The following is a 13751-nucleotide window of genomic DNA, read 5'->3' as shown; positions in this document are numbered from 1 at the left end:
GAGAAAATGAACGAGCATGGAAAATAAATCAACTTCTTGGGAACCTCAGCCTAGTTAACATATTACCATTGATTAAGCAGCTACCACGTGCTAGACTGTTTGGCTGTGGAGACAGGAAGGGCGATAAGTCACAATTCCTGTCTTCCAGAAGATTCCGGTCTGGTGAAAGTCAGAGACATAAACCAGCCACTTCGTGACAGCCTTAGGAAAGCTGCCATTGCTTTGCTAAGGGAGGGCACCAGGAAGAGAAAGGGAGACTTCCCTGGGGAGGGGCCAGGTGAGTGGGAGAGATGAGAAGGCGCCATGGATAATAACATGTTCTATTTATTGCATCCCTTCTGTGTGCCAGCCCCTTCACAAATAAGTCATCTCATTCCCATGTGGAAACACAAGCTTAGAAAGGACTGTAATGTGAAATGCCAGAGTTGAACTTGGGCTTCTAGGGCTCTAGGGCCCAACAAACAGGCACTGCATTGTTTTTTTGTTTTTTTGAGATGGATTCTTGCTCTGTCACTCAGGCAGGAGTGCAGTGGCACGATCTCTGCTCACTGCCGCCTCCGACTCCTGGGTTCAAGAGATTCTCCTGCCTCAGGCTCCCGAGTAGCTGGGATTACAGGCACCCACCACCACGCCCAGCTAATTTTTTGAGTTTTTAGTAGCGATGGGATTTCACTGTGTTAATCAGGATGGTCTCGATTTCCTGACCTCGTAATCTGCCTACCTTGGCCTCCAAAAGTGCTGGGATTACATGTGTGAGCCACCGTGCCCTGGCCTACAGGCATTGCATTTTTAAGGCCCATCTCTCATAGTTTTTGTTCTAAGCTCTGGGCGAGACCTGAGGTCTAAGGGAGCATTCTGGAGACCCAGCACAGCCCCTTGGCCTCGATACACCTTGAATGCCAGTTTTTTGTTTTTTTTTTTTTTTTCAATGGAGTCCCACTTTGTCACCCAGGCTGGAATACAGTGCGCAGCCTCAGCTCACTGTAACCTTTGACTCCCAGGTTCAAGCGATGATCTTGCCTCAGCCTCCTGAGCAGTTGGGAGTACAGGTGCCTGCCACCACGCCCAGCTAATTTTTTTGTGTTTTTAGTAGAGACAAGGTTTCACCTTGTTGGCCAGGCTGGTCTCAAACTCCTGACCTCAGGTGATCCTTCCACCTTGGCCTTCCAAAGTGCTGGAATTATAGGTGTGAGTCATTGCGCCCGAATGCTGGTCTTTAAAGGTCCTTCTCCTGAGGAAGTATGGCTGAGACTGTCTCATGTGGTCGTGTTTTGTTGGGTGGTTGGGGTCAGGGTCGGGAAGGACATCCTGTTCATGCAGCCTGCTTCCACCTGCCCCTTGTGTTTCTCAAGACGCTTCCACCTGCCCATCGTGTTTCTCAGCCCGTACCTGCTACCAGGCCCAGCTCTGGGCTCCAGCCAGGGGAGGGGATGCCTTTCAGCCTAGCCCTGGCAAGAAGAGGCCAGGAGCCATTTTAGCCATTGGTTTGCAAAAGAAATAAAGCTTTGCTCCTGCCGCCTGCGCACACCCGCCCGCTACTCCCCTTGATGTTGAAGCGTTTACCACTGCTGCTTGCTTTTCTAGTTCCCTTCTTTCATTTTCCTTTTGCAAATTTCACTGATTTTGAATCTCTCACAGTTGAGACCTTGGTTTCCAGAGATCTGAGAAACAGAAAGTGATCACATTTTCCTAGAGGGGAGCTCAACATTCTGCTGGGAAAGTGGGAGATGTCAGGCCTGAGGTCATTTTCAGACCCCAGCTTGTTTTTTTCAATGCATTCAAGGAGATTTGAGAGTTGGGGAACAAATAAAGTCATCCTGTCATAGCAGAGGAGAAATATTTTTGTATATTGTCTTAAGCTTTCCATGCAGTGTAAGTGATTAAAATGCAACTGAAAACTCTGCTAGCAAAAAGAAAAAGTAATAAATACAGTATAATGATTGCATAAAGATTATTAAGGGAAAGGAAGACTCTTGGACCAGCCATTCTGTGTCCTGATTTGAATATGCTTGGAGTGAATCACGTATCCTTGAACCACGGTTGCTGTTCTTCTCAGCAGTTTGGTGCGTCTGAGTTCATGTAAGTGGAAGCCCACCAATTAAAACCACTGCCAGCCACCAGCACAGCTTTTTGATAGTTTTCCAAGGAAGTTCAGTGGCACCTGGTCCTCCGGCCATTGTCATAGGTTTGTCACATCCATAGATCCTACCAAGATCTGTGGGTCCAGTTACCTCCCAGTGAGCAGAGACTTACTTTTTAGGCAGAGCTCCCATCTACTTCCTGGAAAGGGCTTGGTGTATTTAACACAAATACAACCCCAATTTTTTTTCATTACAATACCTTTTAGAGTAAGTTAAAATGAAAAGCATAATTTTTAAATTATATAAAATTATGTTAACAGCTATAGCATTATAGCATATGCCATCTTGATGATTTTGTAATTCCCTTGGCGACTAAGGTGGTTTCACAACCCTGAAATCTAAGGCCATTTTCAGGAGCTTTGTTATTTTTTCCAAGAAACTGGAATGTAAGGTCGTCTGATCTGCTGTCTTCTTTTTTCCCGCTGCGGGATTCTCTGTGGCGAGCGCAGATATCACTGTTTGCCAGTCGGCTGTCCGACTGCCTTCAAAGCCGCGTCTGCTTCTTGCAGCTTCTCTGTACACCTGGTGCTTCACCTGGAATTCCTGCTTGCAAAAGGAAGGAATCAAGCCTTACTTAGTCTCTCTTAAGGTTTTCATCATTTGAGCTCTCACCAGCTCTTGCTTCATAATGTCAAAGTCTCGAGCCTTGGAGGGTATCCAGGGGCAAATTCAAAGGCGCACAGCATCTAGCTTGATCCTGAATCCACAAAACCAGCTGTCTTCCTGTCTTAGAAACAAGTCCTGTATAAATAGAGAATTGGAGATGTCACCCTGCCTTTTCCTTAACTGTAACCATTTTCAAAAGTGAATATTGGATATAAAGTTTATAAACACATGACTTTGCTTGTCGGAAGTGTTCTCCCTAAAAGGCTGTTTATCTTGAATAAAATGCTGCTCCCATGCTGCCAGTTTCCTTTTCAGTGTTGACTTCAGAAGCAGTTTACCAACTACACTGGGAAGTCAGTTATTACTTTACTTTCGTAGGAACCATTCTGTTGTCCCAAACTTTGTGTCTCCTTATATCACACCTGAGCTCTTATCCCTCCCTCCTCTGCCATCTGGGGGCGTGGGAGGCAGATTTTAAGGGGAGGAAGGCTGTGAGCACGGACAGAGACCTGGGAAAACCTCAGTGCCATTGGGAAGCAGGAGGAGTGCCAGACTAAGTTGATAACGTGAATGGGATGGACTCTGCCATGAATGGAAACTGTACCAGAAGTTCAGTAAGGGGAGTGGGGGGCTGCTTGCTCAGAACAGAGGCACTGAGATGAGAAGAGTGTGATAAATTTATAATCGGCGCAGGTTTAATGCTACAAGCCTGACCTGTGAGTAATCTCCTGAATAACCTTTAATGAATAAGTATTAAGTTGATAGACATTGGAAAGAACTCCGGTAACCTAATTTCACATCCCCCACCCCACCCATGGTGGTTTATAGCCTCTGTGTGCTCATTTGACACAGGAAGTGATCAACTTGTTTACCTGGCTGTGTTGGGCATAAGTTCTTAGGTTAATAATTGGTGCTGTAATGATAATTTTAAATCAATATAATGATTTCCATTTCTGTTCATAAAAACCAGTCTGCATCCCAGTATGGTAGATGATGAGTATAACTTTCTCCATTTTATAGCTGGAGAAATCGAGCCAGGACAGAGTGATGCTGGAAGGGGCACTAGTCAGTGAAGTGCTGGGAAATGTTTTAACAACCACCTCTCTGAGGGAAGAAGTCCTGTTCGTAGTGGGTGCTGATTTCCATCATGTAAATACTCCCACCTTGGCTGGTTCAAGCCACCAACATGGCATCACTGAACGCAGAGTTGGGGAGAATTGCACATGGCGCCTATGAGCTGGTACTAGCTGGCTGCAGCATATAATTGGCACTGATGATTCCGTTACTGGCTTCAGGCTCTTGGATGACCACTAAGTACCAGCTCCGACCACTTTAAATCGCAATTTAACTCTCAGACTCTGCTCAGCCTCTAACTGCATTGCCTTAAAGAATGTTTTTCAAACTTTGAGTTGTAACCCAGTAAAGGATCCTGAAACTAATTTAGGGAGCTGAATGAGCATTTTTTGTTTGTTTGTTTGTTTGTTTGTTTTGAGACGGAATTTCACTCTTGTTGCCCAGGCTGGAGTGCAATGGCGCAATCTCGGCTCACCGCAACCTCGGCCTCCTGGGTTCAGGCAATTCTCCTGCCTCAGCCTCCTGAGTAGCTGGGATTACAGGCACGCACCACCATGCCCAGCTAATTTTTTGTATTTTTAGTAGAGACTGGGTTTCACCATATTGACCAGGATGGTCTCGATCTCTTGACCTCGTGATCCACCCACCTCGGCCTCCCAAAGTGCTAGGATTACAGGCGTGAGCCACCGCGCCCGGCCTGAATGAGCATTTTTAAATGAAATAGAATAGAGTAAGACAAAAAGAATAGAACAGAACAGAAAATATCAGAGTGTAGTCTACATGTTTCAATGATAGATGATGGACAGATGGATGGAGGGATGGATGGATGGGGTGGGTGGGTAGATGGAAAGATGGATAGATGGATGGGTGAATACATGTCTGTAGTAGGTTGGGGTCAAAACTAAAAATACTGACCCAAAAGCAAATGTGCGTCTGTTTTCTCATCTGAAAAATTGAGTTAGTGGAGTTGACGCCCCCCTGCCTGTGATCAGGCCAGAGGCTGACCAGATCACTCTGTGATATTGAGGTGGCAGTGCTAGCCCGCTATCTAATCCAAAGTGGATCCATTTGTGGGGGGAAAAAACAGGCAAAGCAGACAGGTTTGGCTTTGTCTCTTTGGGAAATGGTTGCACATTGTGTTTGGAACTGGAGAGAGTCCCATCTTCATTGGGCACTCAGCCACAGACTAGAGAAGTCTCCCAGGAGCTCTCAGCCTTCCTCTGTCCACATGTGTACACATGTGCACATACACACACATGAATTTCTGCAGTCAGAAGGATCAACCTTCCTAGGTCTGCTGTGCTCCAAGGGAACTAGTGATTTTTTTAAAGTAAAAGAGGTAATAATGAAAGCTTTCTCCACACTCTTTCCTGAGTCCCTCCTGGAAAAAGGTACAAGGCCAAGCAGTGTTTAGGAGCCATCACAGCAACCCCATGAGATGAGACAGAGACTGTTAGCTCCTTTCAGAGATGAGGACACTCAGCCTAGGAAAGGCTAAGCAATGAGCCCCATGCTCCCAACCTTTCCTTCTGACCCCAGGCCAGTGCCCAGGCCAATAGCCCCTTCAGAGCCTCAGGACAGCCTGTTAGTCACCCAGGAAACCCTTCTAAACTGGTTTTCTCATCTGTGAAATGGGATGTTGTTCTATGTAAGCAGCATTTTGCTGAGAAAGGAGAAGTGGCTTTAGAGTCAGAGTATCCGGGAATCTCATCCTATTTTTTACAAATCATTGCTATGGGATTGCAAGCAAATGACTTTACTGTCATTCCTTTGCATGGAAAGTGGCGATGTTGACAACTTCAAAGGTTCATTATGAAGATGAACTAAGATAACGTTGTCACATCACAAATCTGGAGAGAGATATATTAACATGTCAACAGTGCATATCACCAGGTGGTAGCATTACAGGTGGTTTCACTATTCACTTTTTTACCCATGTTTTTCCAGTGGTGCACCAGTAAATATTTAACAAAAAGCCTAATTTGTAGTCTTTGCCCATTTCCTTGGTGTAAATACTTCCACCATGGCTGATTTCAAGCTACCGCCATGACGACACTGAACATGAAATTGAGAAGGGACATGCGTGATTGGCTCTCACAAGCTGGCACCAGCCCACTGAATGTTTTGCTTGGGGGCAAATTAAGAGAGAGAGAGAGCAAAAGAGAATTAGTTAGCAGAGCCCCTATCATTATGCCTGGCCTTAGTTCTCCTCGCCCCCTGCTCTCCCTCGCTGCTTTGTCCCCCAGCCCACATTGCTCTAATGAAACAGCACACTGCCTGTGAACGCCTAGCCATGTGAAGTGGTGGGCCTCCTGGGAGCCAGCTGCCTGTATTTCTCCCCATCAGCACGGCCTTCAGGACCTGGGCAGCCTGTAGAGGAGATCCTAAGGTTGACTCACTGAGGAGTAATCAAGCAGACTCGCAGTCCTCTCACTTTCCACGGGAGACATGCTCAGAGCAGACACATGTGAGGTTGAGGCTGACGCTGCCCTGGAGGGAAACTAGGAAAAGCCTCAGTGAGTGAGAGGCCTGGAGGGGAACACATTCCCAGGTGGCCACACTGCCTAAGGAGCTGAACCTTTACCTTCCACTCACTGATGTAACAGACATGTGTAGGGGTGGGGGTAGGGGAGACGGGATGGGCTCTGCAGGTCTCTGGAGGAATACGGAAGAATGGGGCATCTGGCAGCCTGACAGGCCCCCACAGGTCACCCAGCATGTAAGAGAAAGGTGCAGGAACAAATTCCCCACACGCTCCAGTGTTGAGTCTCAACCTCCCAGCACTTGGCAGTTTCTGGCACAAGAGTAGACGTTCAAGAAATTTTTGTTAATGCTTGGTTGGGTTGGTTTGTTTGTTTTTAATTATTTTTAATGATCACCTTTTATTCCTTCATAGCTTGACTTGTTGCAGAAAGGATGTCAGGCAGCCAAATAAATGCTTATTGAATAAATAAGTAAGTTGTAGCCCTCACCAGCTCCCGGTTTTACCTGTTCCTGGATATAAAATGTGACTTTAAGTCGAAATGAGACAGAGTGTTAGTCAAGTTTGCTGGTAATGGTATTTTTCTTTAATTTCTTCTGTATTTTCTATATTTTTCCAAATGTGTTTTCAGAGAACTTGGATCCCTTTTGTTTTATTTAAGAAAATGAACATGTGTTACAAAAATAAACAACCTATAAATTAAAAACAAAACAAGAGTTGTGTCAACAGTTAAGGCCCAAGAAGAGTGGTCTCCATGGCTCTGAGGCTCTGTATGAGGGTCCTGCCTGCCCACAGGGTGTTGCTTGGACCCAGTATTGGGCTCGTCTCAGCCTCTCTTCCCACAGACCCCCCGCCTACCAGGCCCTGACTAATAACGCTCCCCTCCAGCATCTCCCAGCACACAGTGTGTGCCAGTCTTGGAAGTGGCAGTGGCGAGAGATGAGGGGAATGATAGGCCACACCCTTTAAAATACAGTTGGGCCTGTGTCCTGGCCACCCTCTGTGAGGCACGCACCTGTATACTTTGAATGGTGAACTGTAGGGTATGTGAATTATATCTCAGCTGGGTTGTGTCATCCCAGCACTTGGGAGCCAGGAGGATCACTTGAGCCCAGGAGTTCAAGACCAGCCTTGGAAACAAAGTGAGACCCCATCTACGAAAAATGTACAAAAAGCAGCCGAGTGAGGTGGCTTGTGCCTGTGGTCCCACCTATTCAGGGGGCTCAGTAAATACTTACCCAGGGAATAATGGGTCATGACAGCAGCAAACGAGCCACTTGCCTAACCGCGTGTTCAGCAGACTCCTTCAGCCTTGGCATGTCCCTCGGGTGATGGGGAAACCTAGGTACTGCTGAGGCCAATTGAGGGCACCTGAAAACCTGGGGAGGCCACTGAGTTGCCTGCCCCCAGGCAGGCCAGGTCCACTCTTTCAGTCACAGGCTTCCCCCCGGGGGAGCAGGGGCCTCACCCCTTGCCTGTGATAAAACTGCAGGTTCCATTTCCCTTGAAGCAGCAGGGCTGCTCCGGGAGCACAGAGCCTGGAGGCCTCCCAGGCATTTGTTGGGTTTGAACCTTGCCCTCCTCTGGCCTAGGATCGCACTTAGGGGAACGATCATGTTGGGGGGGTTTCATTAAAGTCACAGGTTGAATGTAGCAAATCAAAGTTTGGTGGGGGTTCTCAACCAGAGGAGATTGAATTCCCCCATAACCCCTGCCGGTGTTTATGGCTGCGCTCTCAAAGCCAGTCAGCTAAGAGGAGGCAGGGCAGAGGTGTCCGCCAGAACCCGTCTCCACCCAGTGGTGCACAGCTGTGACTGTGGGTTTCTCGTAACTGGCCTTTTTCTTGTCAGACAGATAATTTTATTTTTATTTTTATTTTTGGACAGGGTCTCACTCTGTTGCCCAAGCTGTAGTGCAGTGGTATGATTGTAGCTCGCTGCAGCCTTGATCTCCTGGGCTCAAGTAACTCTCCTGCCCTCCGAGTACCTGGGACCACTGGCACAAGCCACCTCACCCGGCTGCTTTTTGTACATTTTTCGTAGAGATGGGGTCTCACTTTGTTTCCCAGGCTGGTCTTGAACTCCTGGGCTCAAGTGATCCTCCTGCCTCCCAAATTGGGATTACTACAATAATCCCAAGCTGGGATTACTCCACCCAGCTGAGATAAAATTCACATACCCTACAGTTTACCATTTAAAATATACAGTTCAGTGGGTTTTATTCTCAGAGTGGTGTGACCATCTTCACTATCCATAATCTTAGAACATTTTCATTGACCCAAAAAGAAACTCTGGACATTTTATCTAAATCGGGTCATTCCATATGCAACATTTGTGTCTGCATCTTTTCATTTAGCCTAATATTTTCTAGGTTCATCCACATTGTAGCTGGGATCAGTACTTACTCCTTTCAGTGGATGGACAGTGTTCTGTGGTCTTTTGTTTATCCACTCATCAGTTGGTGGCTGTTTAGGTTGTTTCCACTTTTTGGCTGTTCTGAGCAGTGCTGCTGTGAACATCTGTGCACCTATGTGTTCATCATCTCGGAGATACTGCCACATAACTGATCTTTTAACAGGACGCACCTGATCACGCCACTTCTTTGCTTAAAAAGCCCTATTACTTCCCAGTATTCTTAAAGTCAGAGTCAGAATCCTCACCTGGGCATGGAAGGTTTCATGGCTTCTGGGCCTGGCCAACTTCACCCTTCCATTTCCCCTGTTCTGTTCCAGCCAAGAGGCCCCAAGCCTCCCTCTATGCACAGAACCTCCTTCCTTGGCTTCAGCTTCGAACTTTCTGCCTTCCCCTGCCCTTTGCTTCTCTAAACTCTACTCATCCCAGAGTCTCAGATGGCCTGCCCCCTCCTCAGGGAAGCATTCTCTACTGTCTCATTCTAGGGCCGCCTGCCGCACACTCCCAGGGGACCCCGTGCATCTCTGCCATAGCCCCTAACACAGCTGCAGGCAACGATGACACCTTGGTGGTCTGCCTAATGTTTCTCTCTTCTGCAACCTTAAGAAGGAGAGCAGAGAACCCATTCTTGTTCCCCAGTTTTCCCCAGCACCTAGCACAGTGCCTGGCACATGCAGATGCTCAGCAAATACTTACCAAATGAATAATGGGTCACGATGGCAGCAGATGAGCCACTTGTTTAGCCACTTGTTCAGTGGACTCCTTCAGCCTTGGCATGTTCCTCGGGTGATGGGGAAACCCAGCCACTGCCAAGGCCAAATGAGTCCTCCTTCTGTCCCCAACCAGATACACTCTCACTTCCCTGAGGGACCCCTGCTTATGCAGGAATGGGTTTGGGGGAGTTCCGCCCACTGCTGAGATAAATAGAGCCTCAGTGAATCCCAGCTCACATGTGGGTTCTCTCAGGACAGGGTGAATCCCAAAGCACGTGACTCAGAGCCCCTCGACAGCGCGTACTGATCAGCAGCAGCCGCAGTCCATTTCCAGGGGAGAAATGAGGAGGGATTCTCTGAGCCAATTGCTTCTCTGAGAGGTGGGGAGATGCCTTCTGACAAACCGAGTTCCCTTTAGTAAAGATTATTGCCTTGCCGAGTGTTGTGCTTGAAAAACTGTCCTTGAAGAAATTCCGAGAGGAAACCGTACACCTTCTGAGACTTAATTGCTGTTTCAAAAAACACTGTTTTCATTTCCCCCACAGATATGCACTTATTTGGCCATTACCCAGCACATGACGACTTCTATCTCGTGGTGTGCAGTGCTTGTAACCAGGTCGTCAAGCCACAGGTTTTCCAGTCTCACTGCGGTAAGTGGACTCCTGCACCGGCGGGCACATCGACAGCTGCCACTCTGGGGACAGTTGCCTTCCCCCAGGCTCCCCGACAGGGTCTGCCGTGTCTTGTCTTAGCCTGAGGCTGTGGGTAAAGTCTTCCTGGGTGGCTGCCTCTGCTGGCAAGCTAACTCTTTCAGGAGCTGTAGTCCTTCTGCTGAAGTGCGCGGTCCTGTCCGAACAAATGAGAGAAAACCTACAACTTGTCTTAGTCAATGGGACTAGACTGAAACCATCTGCCCAACTTGGCGATGGCCTCTGCAGGTGACCAGGGGGAGAGGAGAGCTGCTTAAGGAGTCACTCCTGCAGCCAGACCTTTTCTCCCCCTGAAAGAGGGCCAGGAGAGAGTCTCCCCAGAGTTATACAAAGACGGGCTGGAGCTAAGCGCAGCCAAGTGTGTGGGCCATTGGGGTGCTGCTCCAAGGACATGGTGCCATCAGTAAAACCCTTACGTTCCAATTCGCCTTTCCCAAAAATCCCCCTTGTTAAAAAAAATGGAGGTGTGCTGGGGAAGTGCTTTCTGTCTGTGTCTTAACATCCTTGATGTAATAAATTCCTTCCGCTGGTCATCAACAAACCATGCAGCTGCCATGGACAGAACAGATAAAGTCCACGTGGCTGCTCCCCTCCGGGATGAATAAAAAGCCATTTGGCCTTAGACTAGAAGTCACTTAACCTCTCTGGGTGGAAGTTTCCTTATCTTTAGCACGAAATTGGATCAGACAATTTCCAAAGCTATAATATGCTGAGTCCAGTATCTCCCAATCTTTTTTATTTAAGCCGTATTCCCTTTGGATGAACGTAAATTCTGAATGCCCTCCTCACCATTAAGATTTCAAAGTACATTTTATTGTGCCTTAAAAAAGTCAAAGCAATTATAATATTGAATATGCTTTTGCAAATTACACACTTTTCCCCTTTCTCACACTCCGAATCTCTGACTTTCCTCTACCTCTTCAGTTATCATTATTCTATAATAAAATAAAGGGAGTTGGGCTTATCCAAGCTCTTTAACAGTCTCTCTATATACTAATTATCAGTTGCAAACACGTGTGTATGTATGTAAATGATATATACATATCTACGTATATATAATCCGTATCTGTGTATATCCTGTAGGCATATTTTGTGTTTATAATGTATAGAATTCAGGCTTAAGGAGCACCTCTGGGAGTGAGTCCAAGACTTTCAAACCAGCACAAGGCAAAGAAAACGTCCTAGAAAGTGCTGTACGACGCGCTTTAGTCAGAGGCCAAGTGTTCTGCCCCTCCCTGCAGCCAGCGCTATGTCCTCAGGCTACTTGCTTGATGTCTCAGGGCTTTTGTTTCCATGTCCCCGCCATGGGGAGATGACTTCTGTGGGTGCGTCTAGCTCTGACACGTTCGTTCTGGCAGAGTGAGCAGGAAAGGAGCAAGACATGTCCCCGGCACAAGTCAACCTTCTTGCTCAGTGCTCTGTAGCAAATGACCTTCTCCACTGCCTGGAAGAGAGAAAAGGTTAAACCTCCCCAAAGAGAAACTGTCAGAGCTTGGTGGCGGTGCCACCGGCTGAGCTGACAGGTGGAGAATCCAAAGCAGAGCCATGGCAAGAAAGTCCCACCCAGCCAGTGGTTCAGTGACCAGGCATAGAAGCTCCATGGCCAGTGCTTCTGTGTCTTGTGAGAATGCAGAGGCTCTATCATCCTGAATGTGATTTTCATTCACTCATTCACAAGGATGGGCAGCTATTATAGGCATGAAACAGGGGTTTGCGTTTTACTGTAAGCCATCAAAACCTTCACCGGGGCTGGGTGCAGTGGCTTATGCTTATAATCCCAGCACTTTGGGAGGCCAAGGCAGGAGGATCACTTGAGGCCAAGAGTTTGAGACCAGCCTGGGTAATGTAGTGAGACCTCCATCTCTACAAAAAAAAATTTTTGCCAGGTGTGGTGGCATACCTGTCAGTCTCAGCTACTGGAAAGGCAGAGGGGGAGAATTGCTTAAGCCCAGCAGCTTGAGGTTGCTGTGGGCTATGCTTGTGCCAGTGTACTCCATCCTGGGCAACACAGCAAGACCCTGTCTCAAGACAAAAAAAAAAANAAAAAAAAAAAAAAAAAAAAAAAAAAACAACTTTCACTGGGAACTTAATTCACTGGAGTCTTTGATGGAAGGATCCTGAAAGAGACCTAGGGGAAAGGTCCGAGATAGCCAAGGGAGAAGGCTCTGGGGCTTGGTGGAGCTGATATACCTGCCTCCCCCGACCCTGGGGCTTTTGGTATAAAAGCCAAGAGTCAGCTTAGGGGACAGCCTATTCTTTGGGGCTCTGAGCAATGCAGTAAATTAGTTTGGGGGTTTGGGGTTACTGACCTCAACACTCAAAGCCCAGTCTCCGTTAAGCTTCTTGCTGAACCAGCTGACAAGCAGCAATGGGGACATGACCACAACTTGCAAACTGAGATACCAAGCCTCCCTTAGCTCTAGGTGTGTGTCCTGATACAAATGCAAACTTACGTTTATCAAGACCAGGAGAGAGCCCAAAGCAGAGGTCAGAACCATCACAGGTGTTTGTGGGGAGTGCTTTTTAATGTCCCTAAAAAGTCCTTTGATAGCTTCGTGATTGTCTAAGTCGGTTCAGGCTGCTATAACAGTATGATAGACTGGGTGGCTTATCAATGGATTTCTCCCAGTTCTGGAGGGCGGAAGTCTGAGGCCAGGACGCCAGCACAATCAGATTCTGGGGGTGACTCTCTTCCAGCTCACAGGCGGCCAGCGTCTTACTGTGTCCTCACGCAGTGGAAAGAGAACAAGACAATTCTCTGGGGTCTCTTTTATATAGGCACTAATCCCCTTCATGAGGGCTCCACCCTCATGATCTAATTATCTCCAAAGGCCCCACCTCCTAATACCATCACGTTGCAGGTAGGATTTCAACATCGGAATTTGCAGGGGACATAAACATTCAGTCCATAGCAATATTCTTTTTTTTTTTTTTTTTTTTTTTTTTTTTTTTTTTTTTTTTTTTTTTTTTTTTTTTTTTTTTTTTTTTTTTTTGGCTCTTTCCTTGTGGGACAGGCCTTGCTATTTTCTACAAGTTAATAAGAATGCCAGTGCGCTGAGTGCCAGATGCTGTGCCAAGTGCTTTCCATGTCTTTTTGTTGTTGTTGATGTTGTTTTTTGAGACAGTCACCCAGGCTGGAGCACAGTGGTGTGATCTCAGCTCGCTGCAACCTCCCCCTCCCCAGTTCAAGCAATTCTCCTGCCTCCGCCTCCCAAGTAGCTGGGTCTGCAGGTGCCTGCCACCACACCTGGCTAATTTTTGTATTTTTAGTAAAGACGGGGTTTCCCCATGTTGGCAAGGCTGGTCTCAAACTCCTGACCTCAGGTGATCCGCCAACCTCAGCCTCCCAAAGTGCTAGGATTACAGGTATGAGCGACCACACAGCCTTCATCTGTTTTAGCATGTAATCCTTTCAACAGCCCTGCCACATAGGTGTTAATATTACACCCATTTGGTAATTGAGGAAGCAAAGGCTTAGGAGGTCAGTGTTTTGCTCAAGGCCTGGAAGCTAGGTGTGTGTTGGCTTGATTTTGGGCACAGGCCATCGCCCTGTGTTTAACTGCAGAAGTTTTTTTCAAATGAAATCTTCTATAGAACTCCATTCTATAAGTATG

The 13751-nt window shown here is 47.2% G+C and overlaps 1 protein-coding gene across 10 annotated transcripts in view; it reads left to right on the top strand.

Annotated features, from left to right (window-relative positions):
• The window catches only part of ATXN7L1 (ataxin 7 like 1), a 273039-nt gene that overhangs the window by 77914 nt on the left and 181374 nt on the right, over positions 1 to 13751 (top strand). For all 10 annotated transcript variants that reach the window (XM_017515426.2, XM_017515424.2, XM_017515420.2 and 7 more), the window contains one exon: positions 9973 to 10077. In XM_017515426.2, the coding sequence (XP_017370915.1) occupies positions 9973 to 10077 (105 nt within the window). The remainder of the gene's footprint in view (positions 1 to 9972; positions 10078 to 13751) is intronic.

Source organism: Cebus imitator, unplaced genomic scaffold (genome assembly GCF_001604975.1).
Source record: "Cebus imitator isolate Cc_AM_T3 unplaced genomic scaffold, Cebus_imitator-1.0 Scaffold550, whole genome shotgun sequence".
NCBI lineage: Eukaryota > Metazoa > Chordata > Mammalia > Primates > Cebidae > Cebus > Cebus imitator.
This window is presented reverse-complemented; position numbering and strand designations above follow the sequence as displayed.